Source organism: Lethenteron reissneri, chromosome 37, assembly GCF_015708825.2.
Source record: "Lethenteron reissneri isolate LAM-NWPU_2019-01 chromosome 37, ASM1570882v1, whole genome shotgun sequence".
Classification (NCBI taxonomy): domain Eukaryota; kingdom Metazoa; phylum Chordata; class Hyperoartia; order Petromyzontiformes; family Petromyzontidae; genus Lethenteron; species Lethenteron reissneri.
The window spans coordinates 5,884,210-5,901,705 of record NC_083815.1 but is presented as its reverse complement, the minus strand read 5'-3'; the positions used below and the strand labels follow the sequence as shown (position 1 = coordinate 5,901,705).

Sequence of the window (17,496 nt, the reverse complement as noted above, 5' to 3'; positions counted from 1 at the left end):
GTGGTTTTAGAGTGTTGTTAATCACTTAAATAATTGAGTTCAACCATAAAACTAGGGAACACTTAATGCAAAAAACACAGCTAATTTTCTCCTGTTTAAACAATTATAAGTACAGACCTCAGTTGCTTAGGAGGCATCGGATTATAAGTGCAATTTTTCAAGACATATTGGCACTCAAAGAGATGCGGACCATATACTTATTTTAGCGGCTGTCATACAAAAGAATCAGAACCTCCCACGCACCATTGATCAGTGGTAAAATTATTTCTCGCCACGGACAGCAAAAAAACACGTTCAATTGCGTGTATGTTTAAAAAGGCAATTGCTCTGGGAACTTAACGTCCTAGCTGTTAACGGGCGCACACGTGCACTATGAGCCATTCATCATAAACAAGCTGTCCCATCTCTAATTGACTGGCGTTGTGCCATGGAGTGGGTTTTTTTAATCAAGTGACATAAATGAGAGTCTTATGAGGACAATATCGATGTGGGGGACCCCAATTGCTTTGTGCCGTTCCAAAAGCTCACTCATCTTCTCTCCTATAATGAATCATTTATAGAGATGCCATCACCTCCGATTCCCAGGATAGCAAGGATGAAAATTCCTTCCAACAAATTGCTTTTTTGCACTCTTTTTGGTCTCGAGCTGCAGATATTCCCATTTGATTCATATACACATATCTATTTCGACAACTACGCCTTTTTATTGTGAAGCCCATATTATCAAAAGTAAAAAAAAATGGCCTAAGTGAAATGGTTAAACGGAGCAGAATTTAGTATGTATGAAGTATTTAACATTTAAACATGCCTAATTACATTCATAACAAGCCATTACACTTCCACAGCCTCTCAGCGTTATTAAGCATTATTCGCACATTATTCTAGTTATGGTAACTGCCAGGCCCAGATTAAGGTCACCCTTTGCCCTCAATCACAGCAATTACGCAGCTCCGTCGCCACGCCTTTGGCTCAGCCGAGGGGCTTCATCCCCTTCTAAGGGCTCAAAGGCAACGGGGACACGATGTGGAAGAGGAGGGGGGGGTAGCACATTTGCTGCTCGTTGCAAGATTAATGCTGCGGATATATTAACCGTGAACACGCGCCATCTGCGTAGCAGTGGACGTTAAAGATCCAGTGACGTGATTACAACTAAAACTAGAAGAGAGGAGGCCACGTGTGCCTGGTGGCACTGTCCATATTTGCGCAATTTTACAAATGACCAACAAGTTGCTCGATTGCGTGACGGCACGAAGCAACTTGACACGTAGGCTTTCTCGACCAGTATTATCCATAATAGACGTTTTTTTGGGGGGTTAAATCGCGTAAATAACGACACATTTATATTTATGCCATCTAACCGAATGAAACCGCTTATGCAACACTAAGCAACATAACCCCCTACTGGCGGACTATACTCGACTGCGAATAACAGCGCCTTGCGATATCCCCGCATTATAGTCGTGAAACAAATACCAATTGTACTTCATCGATATCTCCCCATTGTACAATATTTAATAGGTTTGTCGAGTGCAGGGAAATAAAATGGCCGACGCCGCAAGCAGCCTGAAACATTCACGATTTAAAACGAGGGTTAATACGTTTCTTGAATTGAGCAAGGTTGGTGACAACTTGGGGCAAAAGAGATAATGTTAAGGGATTCCAAAGGCGAGGAGTGGTGGTGGGTGGTGGTGGGTAGGTGGTGGTGGTGGGTGGTGGTGGGTAGGTGGTGGTGGTGGGTGGTGGTGGTTGAACACAATGTGGATGAGACGAAACGGCCAGTCTGATTGCCCGAGTCCTCAACACGGCAGTAGGAGGACTCAACGAGTAAAGTTTATCTGCACGATAATCATGGCAGTAGCGATGAAAGAATTCTGAGGAGGCAACCGACTGCTGTTGAGGGAAAGATCGGAGTGAATCGTTAAGTGCTGGATCATCAATCGCCCCGAAGGTTTCTGTGGCAGAAATATGTCGCGTACCGTGAAGCAGGAAGTGGAAGCTGTACCCTAGATACGCCAACGGTGTTCCGACTCATTGTTTATGGGCTATGTTGGCTATTGGACAGCTAGGCCATAAGCAGAAGGGGCTCATGAGAATATCAGTGTGGGTTTTCTGGGCTCATTATCATCAGCGGGCGAGCAGTGGGGATGCCCAACAGCTGTTTGCCATTGGCCCCTGTTGATATGGACCATTGCCATGAAGCATCTGGCATATTTGATCATTTTGGCGTGATAACCATGACAAAAATATTGTCCCCCATCTGTCAGGACATGCTGTAAAAAAATATACATTGCATGCAATTACAGCTGTATGCTCACCAAATTGAATAAATAAAAAAAATAGCTTGAAACATTTGAACAACATTACCTGAGAGACCACATGTTTTGTCATCGTTGCAATCGAAATACTACATGCAAGATGAACAACGTGCCGGGGTGCCTGCTCCTGGCTGGATACTTTTCGGCAGTTTTCCTTCAATGTCATCACGAGGCGCGTTTCCATAATGCATAATTTAATACGCGTCAAAGTCACCCGGCATTAATGGAAAGGAAATTGAGGAAACGTTGGATATGTGTTTAATGGTTCCGAATTTTGTCAGGAAATATGTCGGAGAAATGCTTCATAATAATGCGTATCAAGTGTTCTTAAAATGAACAAGGTTGATCAAATGTTAAACTGTGAATTTGTCTATGAGGAAAATATATATATATTTTTAATGAGGCCGTAGATGTATTCGTTGCAAGTTTTGAATATAAATGTTTAACGTGGGTGGAAACGTATCATTGTCGTCAGCCACTCCTGCTGGATGAGGATCTCCCCAAGCCATCGGCACCTCTCACAACCCGGCGATGTAGAAATCCACCTAAGCACCTGGCACATTTACTCATTAACATTTTAATAAACTACATATTCAGAAAAGGAATTACTTCTTTTTTTTACAAAGAAGACGAAGGAAAATGCAAGGTAAAATGCAAAACTGTGTAAGGACATACCTGAGTGAAAATACAGTAGATTTGTTTTTATATCTAATAATAATAAAACATATTTTTTAAAGTACAACAAGTATTTCAAAATAGGTATCCTGATCAGGCATTGGTCAAATAGCGTAGGCTAAGTTGGCAATAGTAAAATTTTTTTTTTTTATCAATAATCTGCTGAAGAAAGGCCTCCTCATGCCATGTCGGTCGAGTGGGGTTTGAATGACCATACTTCACCATAATGGTTCGTGTGGATTGCTGGATGTCGGGAGGTGGCGGCGGCGGGGGGGGGGGGGGGGGTCGTGGGAGCCGGGCGAGCGGAGGGACTGCTACGGATGTCACTCGAGTGATGCCAGGACATGATCGGACATCAAACTCTGGTCAGAGGGTTTATAACGCGATGTGCTAATTAATGCCCCTTTGCCCCTGATTAACATGCTCAACCCATGAAAATCCCAAAAAAAAACTATGAAGAATTATTCACTGGGGCCATGCACGTTTGTTCCAAGCTGCAATGGAACGGAGGTGTTTGCGCCAATGTGTTACCAGCCATATTACAGCGCCTCGAATGAATTCATTTTTCGATTTAAAGCTTTCGTGACTGCAGGGATTCATCTTCTTGGTTCTTTCGGTAAAGTCACGTAGAATGGAAATAATAAAATAATAAAAATAAAACATTATAAAATAATTCTCACGACGTTTCGGCCACAACGCAAGCAGCATTAGTTGACATCTGAGGACGGCTGCTTGCATTGTGGCCGAAACGTCGTGAGAATTATTTTATCATGTTTTATTTTAATTATTTTATTATTTCCATTCTACGTGACTTTACCGAAAGAACCAAGAAGATGAATTCAAATTCTTGGGTTTTTTCGGTAATAAAAGTAAAATAAAATAAAAATCACGACGTTTTGGAGGCAACACAAGCTTCCGTCTTCAGGTGGAACAGTCACAGCACGATAGCTGTATCAAGTGAGAGAAATTCCAAGAAAAACCGTATTTTTATATATACTATGATGGACACGTTCGTTTTACCGCACCCCAGTTCAAGTTGCGGTGACGCGGACGGAGATCACGTGTCGCTGCCCCTGTGCAGACGCACTAATGAGCGCAATTAAAGTGCAATGCACTCATTACCAACGGAGGTGACTCATTGCCATGGGAGACAGAAACTCCGTCACGATATTTCTTTCCACGGAGTCCTAGGTCAAGGAAAACCCCATACAGTGGGACACAGAGTGTGCCCTGAGTATTGATTACCATTAATTACAATTACGAATAAAATTGGGCAATCTTTTTCGAATGCTTCCCCATACCATTTGATTTATTAATTTGTTTATTCATTTTAGATGTTGCTTGGTCGTAGGGTTTAGATTTGCTTGGTGTGTACGTGTGTGTGTTGGGCTTCTTTCGCGCCGTGCATAGCCAACTGCGTATATGGGATTTGGTCCTTATATAAAATTAACGTAGAGCGTTTGTGGGATGCTGTTGGCATGAATGACTCTATATAAAATGTAAGTATTATTATTGTCCGCTATGATAGCTATTTAACCATACTTCCCGATATCGCTTGTTGGAAATCAAACTCGGGTGGACGGTAATTGGTTTTTTACCCTTCTATCTGGCAACAAAACTGACACCTTTTTACAAGGAGTCATGTTTGCATAGACCACAATACCTGCAGTCATAATGCAAACAAAAAACATAACTCTGATAATGTGCACTGTCCTTGAAGTTGATTGGTCCACACCCGAGACAGCTTTCCTTAGAGCCTAGTCTCACATGGGTTGGACCAGATGACGCCAAAAGGCGCACTTTTGGCGTCACCTTTAGGCGTCATCTGGCCCAACCCATGTGAGACTAGGCTCTAAGGAAAGCTGTCTCGGGTGTGGACCAATAAACTTCAAGGACAGTTCACATAATCAGAGTTATGTTTTTTTGTTTGCATTATGACTGCAGGTATTGTGGTCTATGCAAACATGACTCCTTGTAAAAAGGTGTCAGTTTTGTTGCCAGATAGAAGGGTAAAAAAACAATTATCATATTTTTACTGGCAAATGAGGTTCCCATAGTCAGGTGGACGGGTTTTAAGGTGCGCTGTGCTAACTTCCACACGACAACTTCACCGCTGATCAACGTGACGTACCACACTGTTAAATTTCCTTCGGTTAAACCCCTGCATAAAAAAAATTAACACACAAAAGTAATATATTTAATCCTGTCCTCTTATGAAATACTTTCTGATTAATTAATATCTCAGTTGAAGGATGTGGAGATTTAACGCACAATCCACCTACATTACCGTATTGCACACTTATACGCATCATTCATACAGCATATACATGCATCATTGTGGTGCCACAGAGCACTGCATTAGTTCTGAATAAATAATTTAAAATCCGCGCTAATAAATGAAGCACTCGGCCCAGTATATGATAATTGAGCTCTATGATTCATTGAGGCTGCTACTAGCGTCGGGTGATACAATAAGTGGGGGGGGGGGGGGCTCAGGCAGGAAACGTCTCCAGAAAGAATAGTGGCTGATGGACAACAGCGATGACGGAGCGGCAGCCAGAGAGGTTGTTCACCGACGACGACATGGGGTCATGACCTCAGCTCGCGTGTGCAGGACGCTCGGTTCGTTGTTGCACCGCCAGAGGATTGCGAGAGATGGTGGTGGTGGTGGTGATGGCTTTGAGACTGCCTTCATCCAGAGCAGTGGATTGGCCATGGATGATGATGATGATTCGTAAGAGCAGTAGTTTATCATTAGTTGACATTGATTCTCAAACAAACCCATCAACGATCAAAATAGAAATATATACATTTGTTTAAATGAAAAGTAAAATCAGATTTTAATTTACGTGTGTATATATGTTGAATGTCTTTCGCGCCGTTCGTAGCCATGACAGGATCAGTTAGTTACTGGTGTGCAGTGCCCATGGTTATTTTGAATAAACTCAAAAGGGGGGAGGAGGAGGAGGAGGAAGCCCCCGATCTGAGAGGATGCCAAGCATCAGACGTTCGATGGGGCTGCAGCCGTCTCAGTCGATTGACATGGCGACGGACAGGGAGAGAAGTGGACAGATGACTGTCAGGGGATTTCAGTAATGCAAACGGTCATGCCCCAACAGGTGCCTAAAGGCCAAGGGGCTTAGAGTGGAAGAAGTTCACGGGGTGAAGTAATGCCTCCACTTGGTTTTCATCAAGCAGCATTCTAGCTTAACACACGACACAGAATGGCAACTTCTGCAAAAGCCTTCTCTCATATCCCGTACTGCTAAGATGTGTACAAAAATATTTCCATACAATTTATGTATTTAATAACAAAAAAATACAAATCTAACATTGGGGCAGCAAGCTCGTTCCACCATCTTTCTATCCCCTGCTCTTCACACTCGGTTTGGCTTCTGTTGACGGTCTGTGTACGTGCTTCACGACGTGATGTAACGGGCCCTCCACATTGCCTCGGTAAAAATTGTATATATACAAAACAAAAACACTACACGCTACAATTTAAATTTTGGTTTTATGACTTTGCACACAAATATGCCTGAAATGATTGAATGTTATTTTATACTCTGAGCCAAGGACTGTTTCCCGAGAATTTGAAAACAACATACGGGGAGCTGCACACTTGCTGTGCAGGGATTTCCGCACCAGCTCTCTGAAATTGAACAGGATATGAAATTCAATTTAGGAACGTTTGCCACCGGCAAGGCATGTTAAATCGACACACCTGTGGCTGCTGGCTTTGGAATGTGCATTTAATCATGAAATGTAAAACACTCAAATGCCACCTGTCTCTCAGTTTCCCAAATTGCACCCTTGCGTAGCCATGCGGTAATGTGCCACAAAGGATTACGGTGCATAACATGGGCACTGCACTCAGCAAAAAAAAATTCCACATTTTACAATTAGAAAAGTAACACCTTATTATCTGGATTATTAGGTGCCAATGTGTCATGAAGAGCGCAAGTGAATCAGGGGCACTGCGCTGAGCAAAATCACTGTCACCCTTTTCGAATGCAAAAGTAACACCTCTTAAAATTTCGATTATAAGTGCCAATATTTCATTTGGATTGCAGTGAATATATGGATATTGCACGAAGCTAAACCTTTGCCACCCTTTATGACTTTACGCAAAGGTAATCCCGTATTTTCTGGATTATAAAGCTCTCTGTAAAGTAAAATGCACCTCCAAAAGTGTGGCCAGTGTCAATAAAGTTACACAAAACTATAGTCTCTCTCTCACACACACACATGCACCTCGATCGGATTATTAGAACCATCCCCAACTTCTGATTTACAACACATGGGTGAAAGGGCATCATGTAATCGAGAAATATGGTATTTATCATTTTCTTTATACAGGAACTCATCGCCATCACTGAGGATACCACTTCAGGAGTGGGTTATGCTACATTGGCATGTTTAGCCAATTCCATTAAATGAGTGTATTCATAGGGAAGATAAACTGGATCACCCGGGGGTAACCCACGGATACGAGAACGATGACGTAGCACAGTCAAACCTCGATTTAAAGCTTTCGTGACTGCAGGGATTCATCTTCTTGGTTCTTTCGGTAAAGTCACGTAGAAGGGAAGTAATAAAATAATAAAAATAAAACATAATAAAACAATTCTCACGACGTTTCGGCCACAACGCAAGCAGCCGTCCTCAGGTGAAAACCAGGTCCGTCGAGGCGACAGAGTCTGAATATGCTCTAAGCCCGTGTGCTGTTTCATTCAGACTCTGTCGCCTCGACGGACCTGGTTTTCACCTGAGGACGGCTGCTTGCGTTGTGGCCGAAACGTCGTGAGAATTGTTTTATTATGTTTTATTTTTATTATTTTATTACTTCCCTTCTACGTGACTTTACCGAAAGAACCAAGAAGACAGTCAAACCTTTTTACAGATAGATTCAATCATTTATTGCTGCGTCGATAAATATATCCTGGCCACCACACAGCCCAAACTTACAACACCTGGTCTTGTCAGGCAATCTCTCATTTAAGGTGGGGGCAGGGGGGTTGCCCTTTAAATGTTTAAGATGAGCGATATGAGTCGTTTATATATTATGAAGCACTCCGAGACGTCCTGGCGCAATGGGCGCCCGAATCAGCAGCAAATCACGATTAAGAAGTACGACACGGGGGAGATCTTTGTCAAACTTAATTTGGAGCTTTCGTGACTGCAGGAATTATTCTTTGGTTCTTTCGGTAAAGTCACGTATAAAGATAAAATAATAAATTAAATTAAATACTAGCATACGACGTTCCGATTGCAACACAAGCAATCATCATCAGGTATAAATTAAATAGAAACACAAATCTAGTATACTTAGAAATGTAATGTAATACAACAGAGAGTCGGATAACATAACAGTCAATGGTTGATTACGTTCTTCCTGAGAATGCTAAAATTTGAGAGAGAGATAAAACACAGAACCAGAAACATATAGACAGACATATAAGCAGACAGATATCAAAGAGATCTTTGTCTTTTGTTCGTGAGTCGCGGCCTCACCGTCGCTCGTCTGGCTGTAAGAGTCGTAGGAGCTGCAGAAGGAAGGCACTTGCACGCCCGCCGAGCGGGATTTGCTCAGCGGTGGCTCCCGTGCCACCGTCTCGGGCGGCAGTGGGTAGCACTGCATGGTGGTAAAGTTGGGCCACGGTTCCGTGAGGGGCGACGGAGGTGGCGGAAGGTCGTCGTAGGACATACTCCCAAACGCGAGGTCCCCGTCGTTGTCTATGGGGTCTGGAGGGGAGGGGGGCAAAACAACAAGATGAGGTTGAGACGATATTTGATGCATTCACTGCAAACAGTGTTGCCTGCAACATATTCCAAATACAATGATAACGCAACCATTATTGCACCTTGTACTACTACTATTTTTATTTATACCAGGTAAGGCCCAATAAACTATATAGCTTTGTTTTCAGACGCGACTTGGCCACGATTGATAGCTCAACGAAGTGGCTTATCACGTGGAAATTTATCGCAGCAAAATGCTCGAATCGAATGTTTCTAAATGTGGAAAGAAAAACCGGAGGATCCGGAGGAAAATCCATGCATACCAGGCGAGGTAGTTCACGTATCTTTAATATGAACGATGCCCAATAAATTTTTAGTTATTTTATATTCCGCTGCTGCCTTAGTGTTATGGTTACCACAATGGTTGGCAATACAGAGGCGGTTGACACGATGCACAGTTGATACAATGGACAAGTCTCTTAGATTCCCCCTCCCGTACATCTGTCTAACAACGGTTGAAATGGGTGCCCTACTGTCAATCGGTAGGTGACGTTTGGTGGGGTAAAGTGTGGGTACCCCCCCCCCCCCACCCCGTCCCAGGATTCTGGCGAGCATTTACGATTCGGCCAAAATGCGCCCTAAAAGGGTTCTGCAGAGCTCCGCCTGGTGGCGTCTATTTTTCTAGCAGTGGCGTGAGCAAGCAATTGCAGGGCTGCACCTTTACCCCCTTTTTATAACCTTTACTTAATTTAATTTAAATTAATTATGTTGGTTCTCTTTTCCACTCACCCAATCTACCCACCGGATTTCGTCATCGGTCTTCTAAACCATGTTGTGCCTTCTATACCATGTTGTAACTACACGCGAGCTTCATGCTGCATTATTACAATAGTTATAGTGATAAGAATGCCAGCGATAAAAAAATACATTATCCGGAAAATCATTATTTGTGCCATTCTCTAAAAAACACAAAAACATCACATTCAACGCATCTTGTTTGATGCCACCATCGTCTTTGCCAATAAAACAATATCTCTGTAATCAGAACCAAATTCACCCAACTAATGGGAAATTAAAAAAAACACATTCACAGTGGACATTGATGAATTATGCTCATCTCACAATGCCCTCTGTAGGCTTGCATGTGCTTGAGAGTGCTTGTGTCCCACACAACCACCTATTATGGAAGCCCGGCGTTATCCAACAGGTTAACAACAATGGTCGACCCCCCCCCCCAAAAAGGAAATTTATTTTGTAGGCATATACACCATACATACATACAATAGTGTCAGTAGAATCTGTAGGCATATATGGCTACACCTCAAGGCTGTAGCCAGGGAGTCAACATTGGGGGGACTAAATTTTCCAGGGGGTCTGGGGGTGTCCCCCCTCAGAAAAAAAAAATCTAAATTTTAAAACTAATTTCCTGCCTAAAATATAAAAAAATTCACTAACACATGGGATGGACTTTTCATTTTATTTTTTACAATAATGTCTAATATTACATTGCTCTGTTTTTTTCTTTTTTACCATTTCTTGTTTCGTTGTATGTAATGGCAGAGATTAGGGATTACTAAAGTACAACCATAACCACAATCATATAAACATAAATCTATGCATTGTTATATGAAGACAAGTCCAGATATTGTAGACAATGTTTAACAAAGTGTTGTTTTTATTTACATAGCGTAGCAAATTTTTTTTATATTTTTTTAGCAATATATTGGGGGGGACATTTTGTGCATATTTGAATATTGTCGATGTTACAAATACAATAGTCAGTAGTATCGGTAGGCATATATGGCTACACACCCTACATACAATAGTCAGTAATATCGGTAGGCATATATGGCTACACACCCTACATACAATAGTCAGTAGTATCTGTAGGCATATATGGCTACAAACCCTACATACAATAGTCAATAGTATCGGTAGGCATATATGGCTACACACCCTACATACAATAGAGTCAGTCGCGTCTGCACACATGGGGTGAAGAAGAGGGCATCCGTGGGTGCGACAGGCGAGGCGTGAGAGCCGAGAAGCCCTCGGCAGGAGTGAGAGGAAGCTGATCGTGGGCCGCGGAAATTGTCGTGTTTCAAAATTGAAGGAAAGTTTCTGGTCTCAAGTCTGTAAATGACTAGAACCTATCAAAAGTTCGGGCTGTAGAACTTTGAAACAACACGAAAATGCACAAGCCGAAAAAACGCATCAACATTTCCTGAATAAGTGCATTGCAGTGCTATTGTTTTTGGGGAAACATCAAAATAAAACGGCAGCAGATGTGATAAACCGGCAGTCGCTGTCATGCAATGATAGACAACACCGTGGTGGGGTTTCGTTCTCAAAATAATTTGAGCCCTATTTCGATTTAAAGCTTTCGTGACTGCAGGGATTCATCGTCTTGGTTCTTTCGGTAAAGTCACGTAGAAGGGAAGTAATAAAATAATAAAAATAAAACATAATAAAATAATTCTCATGACGTTTCGGCCACAACGCAAGCAGCTTGCGACGTTTCGGCCACAACGCAAGCAGCTTGCGTTGTGGCTGAAACGTCGTGAGAATTATTTTATTATGTTTTATTTTATTATTTTATTATTTCCCTTCTACGTGACTTTACCGAAAGAACCAGGAAGATATTTGAGCCCTCTTGTGGAGCTTGTGCAGCTGGAAACACAGCGGCAGCAACAACATCAGCAGCAGCAGCACAACAGAATTACGTTGTGTGGGCGTTTGCAACTGAGCGCGCAGACCAGATGTGCTTCAGATTTCTTACAGTCAATCCTATTCCCATTCCACACCTACAGCACTGGCTACAAACGCAGGCAATACACATTCACCGTGCGCATAGTAGTAACACGTTATACTTCAGCAGCCACGGGGAGAAAAAAAAAAGTCGGAGCGCTATTTGTGCGGTGCGCATGCCCCAGCTCTCCACAGGCACTTTGCTCTTGGTTGTTTAATGATAATCAGTAGCGGGTCAGGCACAATTAGGCACAGTTAAACACAATTGACAGTTGGTTTCCTTTTCTGCCACAAACATCCATTCACGATCTATTGACTGTGGCTGCTGGGGCTGGGTGCACACACAAAACCCACCGCTCTTAATTTTGAGTTTTTTTTATTCATGCCAAGATGTGGATTGACTTTGGTTATCATCAGAGCGAATTTGTAACATCGACCTGTGCTCCGATTTCTTTTCGCATTCATTTCCGAGTCGTTTAAGCCGGTTATTTGTATTTTTGTCGTCAATCTTTAGTCTCGAATCATCATCTGTCTGTATATTTCTTCTCCCTAAGTGCCACTTTGGACAATTTGCTCTGTGTTTGCTCTCGAACCTTACTCACCACTTCCACCGCTCTACCCATTTGTACCAATTCTAGATTTGAAGCTTTCGTGACTGCAAGGATTCATACTCTTAGGTTTTTTCGGTAAAGTCACATAGGTAAAAAATTTAAATTAATAAAAGTAAAATAAAAATAAAATAAAAATCACGACGTTTCGGAGGCAACACAAGCTTCCGTCTTCAGGTGGAATAGTCACAGCACGATAGCTGTATCACTTGAACAGTCACAGCACGATAGCTGTATCACTTGATACAGCTATCACTTGATACAGCTATCGTGCTGTGACTGTTCCACCTGAAGACGGAAGCTTGTGTTGCCTCCGAAACGTCGTGATTTTCATTTGTACCAAGTTGATTCATTATTTAAAATGTTGACACCCATTTCATACATTTTACAAAACAATTATTCGTAATTTGTCCGTTTAATTTATAGATATACAGGCATCATACTACACAGCATACGATGTATATACAGTACACCAACACGCACACTCCACTAAAGTTAATGTTGGCACTTTATTCCATAGGCATTAAATAACCAAAAATTTATAGTACTAAACTATATTGTTATTTAAGTCTACGGCTATTTAAGCCTACCAATAATATTGTTTAGACCTCAGATTTCTTTAAATTAAAATGCCCTTGAATACCAAGGGCAGCTTGCTAAATAACACTGCTGCCTTGTTTTTTACGTGATAATTATACTCGACTCCATCTTCCAGAAAGTATTGACTACCCTTCAGAACAATTCAAACTAAGTAATGCACCTGCCTATTCAACGTCTCCAACAGTGCGAGGGTGTAATACGATAGCAGACTGGGCAGGCAATATGCAGCCAGCAGTTAAAAGCCTCTGGGACATGAAACACTTTCAGCGAAATCAGGGAACCATCCCAAACGCACATACCAACAAACGCGCATGGATTTTAAAGACAATACATCATATGTACAGTGTCCTTCCGCCAATATTGCCATAGTTCAGAATATGTCATGAATTTATCTGTGATGAGACCAGATGGCAGCTTCCACATTCTTGGCACAGGCTGCGACACAGCCATGGATTAGCAAACATTTAATTTTGCCGTGGCATATTCGCTTTTGTTCTGAAATGTGGCTTCGGTTTGGAAGTCGCACTCTTTACAGATGAACAGAAGAGCATTGCAAAGCTAAACTTTGTTAGCTCCAGCGTTGATGCAAAAGAATTCATAGCCATTTAAAGTTGCAAATATACAGGGCTGCTTGATAGAGAATTGTAAATCATGAGGCCTCCTTTGCCAGTACCAAAATATACTAATAGGGTTTATCCCATTTTTTCTGGCAAATAAAACTAACACCTTTTGCAAGGAATCATGTTAACATTAACCACAATACTTGCAGTCAAATGCAAACAAAAAACAATACTCTGATAATGTATGCATTGTCCTTGAAACTGATTGGTCCACACCAGAGACCGCTTTTCTTAGAGCCTAGTCTCATTTGGTGTTCGACCAGATGACGCCAAAAGGCGCACAGTTAAAAAACAACGCACAATCATGAGGCCTCCTTTGCCATTACCAAAATATACTAATAGGGGTTTTCCCCTTTTTTCTGGCAACAAAACTGACACTTTTTGCGGTTAATGTTAACATGATTCCTTGCAAAAGGTGTCAATTTTGTTGCCAGAAAAAAGGAGGAAACCCCTATTAATAGAAAATTGTAAAGTTAATGCCTCTAAGTAAATATCATTCTCCGGTTCGATCGTTTGAGGTTCAAATATGCTTCTCGATTGTGATGAAACAGGGCTGTATGTCTGGGAATGTTGTCAAATGGGAATTTACGTTATCCCACAAAAAACACTTTGCAAGGATTTCTGGGCGAGCCATTTGTGGGCAAGCCTTTTCCGATCCCCTGTCGTTAGAGCATGGAACGAAGCCAATTTACACAAGGCACTCAAAACCAAGGGTGGTCCCGGTGTCACTAATCATTCGTGAGAAACATGTGAGAGAATTGCTGAAATTAATCAATGCACCGCTGTTTAATATTCCTCGACAATTGCCCATGATAATAAAAATAAGCCGTTGGACCAAGTCACAGAGTTAGCACTGCGTCGGGGTTGATAAATTAGCAGGATATGTTGTTTTGTCCAGGGTCTGTGTCAACGTTTCAGATTGTCAGATTAACAGCTACAAGAATAACAAGAGCAAGGGAAGTCTGGCGTTACGCGTGTTGTCATGTTCCTGCGTGCTCAGAACAGAGGTCGTCACTCTCGTTGTTGTGCTTCAGATCTTCAACTGCGTCAGATCTTGTAAATGTACGTGGATTCATCTTCTTGGTTCTTTCGGTAAAGTCACGTAGAATGGAAATAATAATATAATAAAACATAATAAAATAATTCTCACGACGTTTCGGCGACAACGCAAGCAGCCGTCCTCAGGTGAAGAACAGGTCTGTCGAGAAGACAGAGTCAGACTCTGTTCTTCACCTGAGGACGGCTGCTTGCGTTGTGGCCGAAACGTCGTGAGAATTATTTTATTATGTTTAATTTTTCTAATTTTATTATTTCCATTCTACGTGACTTTACCGAAAGAACCAAAAAGATGAATCCCTGCAGTCACGAAAGCTTTAAATCGAAATATGTACGTGGAGTTATAATAATAATTTTTCGACGACGCTGCCACCACCGTGGCGTAAGGGTGAGCACACCACTCGACTCGACATGACCCACAGGTCGCGGGTTCGATTCGATCCGCCGGTGGCGGCAGCTGAATACTATGGGGGCACATTTTCTTAAATGCTCTCCACTTTTGCTCAAGCATCGGTGTAAATGTGGGTACACCGTGATTAGTTGATCGGCCAGTCTCATGTGGTGAGGTCAAGTATGGGTACTCACACCCCTTCAGTTGAACACGTAAGGCTTTCGCGACCAACATTATCAATAAAAGTAACTCATTCACTGGCAACAGTTATTGAGGCAGTAATGTAACATTTATAAGATCATTACACCCCTCTGGACAGCTATTGTATGCACAATTAGACCCGATGCAACAACGTTTTGGTAATTTAAGGTCGCTAATTAAGAAACAGAATTTGGAGCTATTTATTAAAATCATAATTAAATCTTAACTTTTCAGGGAATCGAATCTGGGTTGCCATTTTTCTACACATATTCAGGAGTGTACATTTTAAACAATGAGGCATTTAATTTTAATTGAAGACGTTTAATTAAGCAAAAGTAATTAACATCAAATAATAATTTTTCTCTGAAGTGTTAATTATGTAACTGCAGTTGTATGTAATACACAGGCACAGAAACCGCTGTTGTTTACAAGAGACCATCAACCCTTGGAGTCAAACAAAGTTAATTTAATTTACAAATTTATGTAAATTCCTTGAAGCAATTACTGACTGTATTAGGCACTCTGGATGTGGTTTGTTAGATGTAAACAAAAATAATCATGCATTCGTGCAACCGGTGTGGACTAAAACTACAATGTTTAATCTTTGCAATTTAGAAATTATATAGCAAAAAAGGGGCCAGCAAAAACATTTTAATGACAGTGGATATTTTTTTCAGGCACAATTTTCATATTTTTGTGCTATATTTCAGACGTTTGATCTGGTTGCACTATACATTTGGTAGTTACAGTATGTTGGGTATTAGAACTCTCCAATTAGGATATTGGAGAGTTTCCACAACCAGCTAGGCATATTTCTTAATATGTGCCATTGAGAAGTATTATCTCCAGATATAATAATGGTTTATTTGAGCCATCCTAATCTAACATGGTGATAGGCTTATCTAAAAAAAACTTTGCCAAGATTAACCTCAAAATGACATTTCCATGGATGCTTTGTGATTCACCAAAGCTTTTGGGTCAAAGGATTATGGTACGGTTTGCAGTATGTATGAAAGAATCAGGATCAGAATATGTTTTTATATTGGAGGAATCCAATGAGCTATAAATCCCTTTATTCACAGATGTTCAGTAAGGGCAGGTCAGAATGTTCCATCAACAAACAATACAAACAAACGATACAAGTGCAAAGCATAGGAAAGGTAAACAAACCACTTAAACATATACAAACAAAACGAAGCTATTTTTTTTTATCTACCAGATAAATCTCACTGAGCTATTAGCTTAATTTTCAGAAGCGAACTGGCTACAAATGATAAATCAACAAAGTGGCTTATCATGTGGAAATGGACACCAGCAAAATAATCTAAAAAGTCTCACTTGGGGAGACATCACTGTTTTAAGTTCACGTTGCATCTACTGACAACTCTGACAAACGTAGTCCCCACATACCGCTCGTGGCCCATTAAAAGAAGGCTGGACAAGCACGCTTGTGTTATCCAAATGAACCTCATGGCGGGACCCCAGGGTCGCATAAGCCCCCGGCTCTCGCGTAAACATTATATTATAATGTAAACAAAAACGTTGCTCTTTTTCATCAATGGGTTTCAAGGATGGTGGCAAGTGTTGTCTTGTTAAACTGTGCCCTTAAAACTGAAGACTACTTACCTGCAGTACCTCTATTTAAATAAACTATCGAAAAAATAATTTACACCCCTCTGTCAATCATCGTGTTTCTCAGTGTGGATTTGTGAACACACTTTGTAAACAGTACGTAAAATAGAGCGCGTTTTCAATGCGATGTTCATATTGTAACAAGCGTTTATACCAATGTTACTCTACAGAGTAGTGGGTCGCCGCTCCTCTTATCCGCATTGATACGAGCGGTATGTGGGGACTATGGCTTAACCGCAAAACAAAAACTAGCTGCACAGATGCATACGGACAAGATAAGTATTATCAAACAGGAGAAATTAACGGTGCAACGCATCTTATCTGTTAAATATCTGTAGGTAATAGAATTGTCATCGATTGATCCTGACTGTAGACATTGGTGGGTCACAAATAATCATGGAGATAAGAGAGCAGTTTCACTGTATTATGCATCCCGTGGTGACAAATAAAGGACCTAAGTCGTGTAGGCAGTTTGAGCAGCTTTGGGTAAGACTCATGATCCTGCCCATACCCGAGCATGGAGTGCAGCATTCGCTTGTTCAGCTCTTCTGCGCATTCGTCCTCGCTGCTGCGCTTGAACATGACAACAGAATGATCCGCGCCAGGCGGGTCGCGGCGTTTATGTGCGCAGTGGGACGGAGTCGCCAAAAATAAATTTAAATTAATCACGATTTTTGCTTCCGTTTATTCAGGATCCCTGGGTCCCGCCAAGAGGCTGAAATAACGGTCCTAATAATCATGAAGTTGCCAGATAGAACGGTAAAAAACCAATTATCATACTCTTTGGTTCTTTCGGTAAAGTCACGCAAGGTAGAAACATAATAGATCACGACGTTTCGATCGCCACACAAGCAATCGACAATCGACGATTGCTTGTAAAAATTTTTCTACCAACGTGACTTTACCGA

At 41.5% G+C, this 17,496-nt stretch overlaps 1 protein-coding gene across 1 annotated transcript in view; it reads right to left on the bottom strand.

Annotated features, from left to right (window-relative positions):
- Window positions 1-17,496, bottom strand: part of ANO4 (anoctamin 4) — a 177,351-nt gene that overhangs the window by 133,522 nt on the left and 26,333 nt on the right. The window contains exon 2 of the mRNA XM_061566746.1: window positions 8,505-8,735. Within this exon, the coding sequence (XP_061422730.1) occupies window positions 8,505-8,735 (231 nt within the window). The remainder of the gene's footprint in view (window positions 1-8,504; window positions 8,736-17,496) is intronic.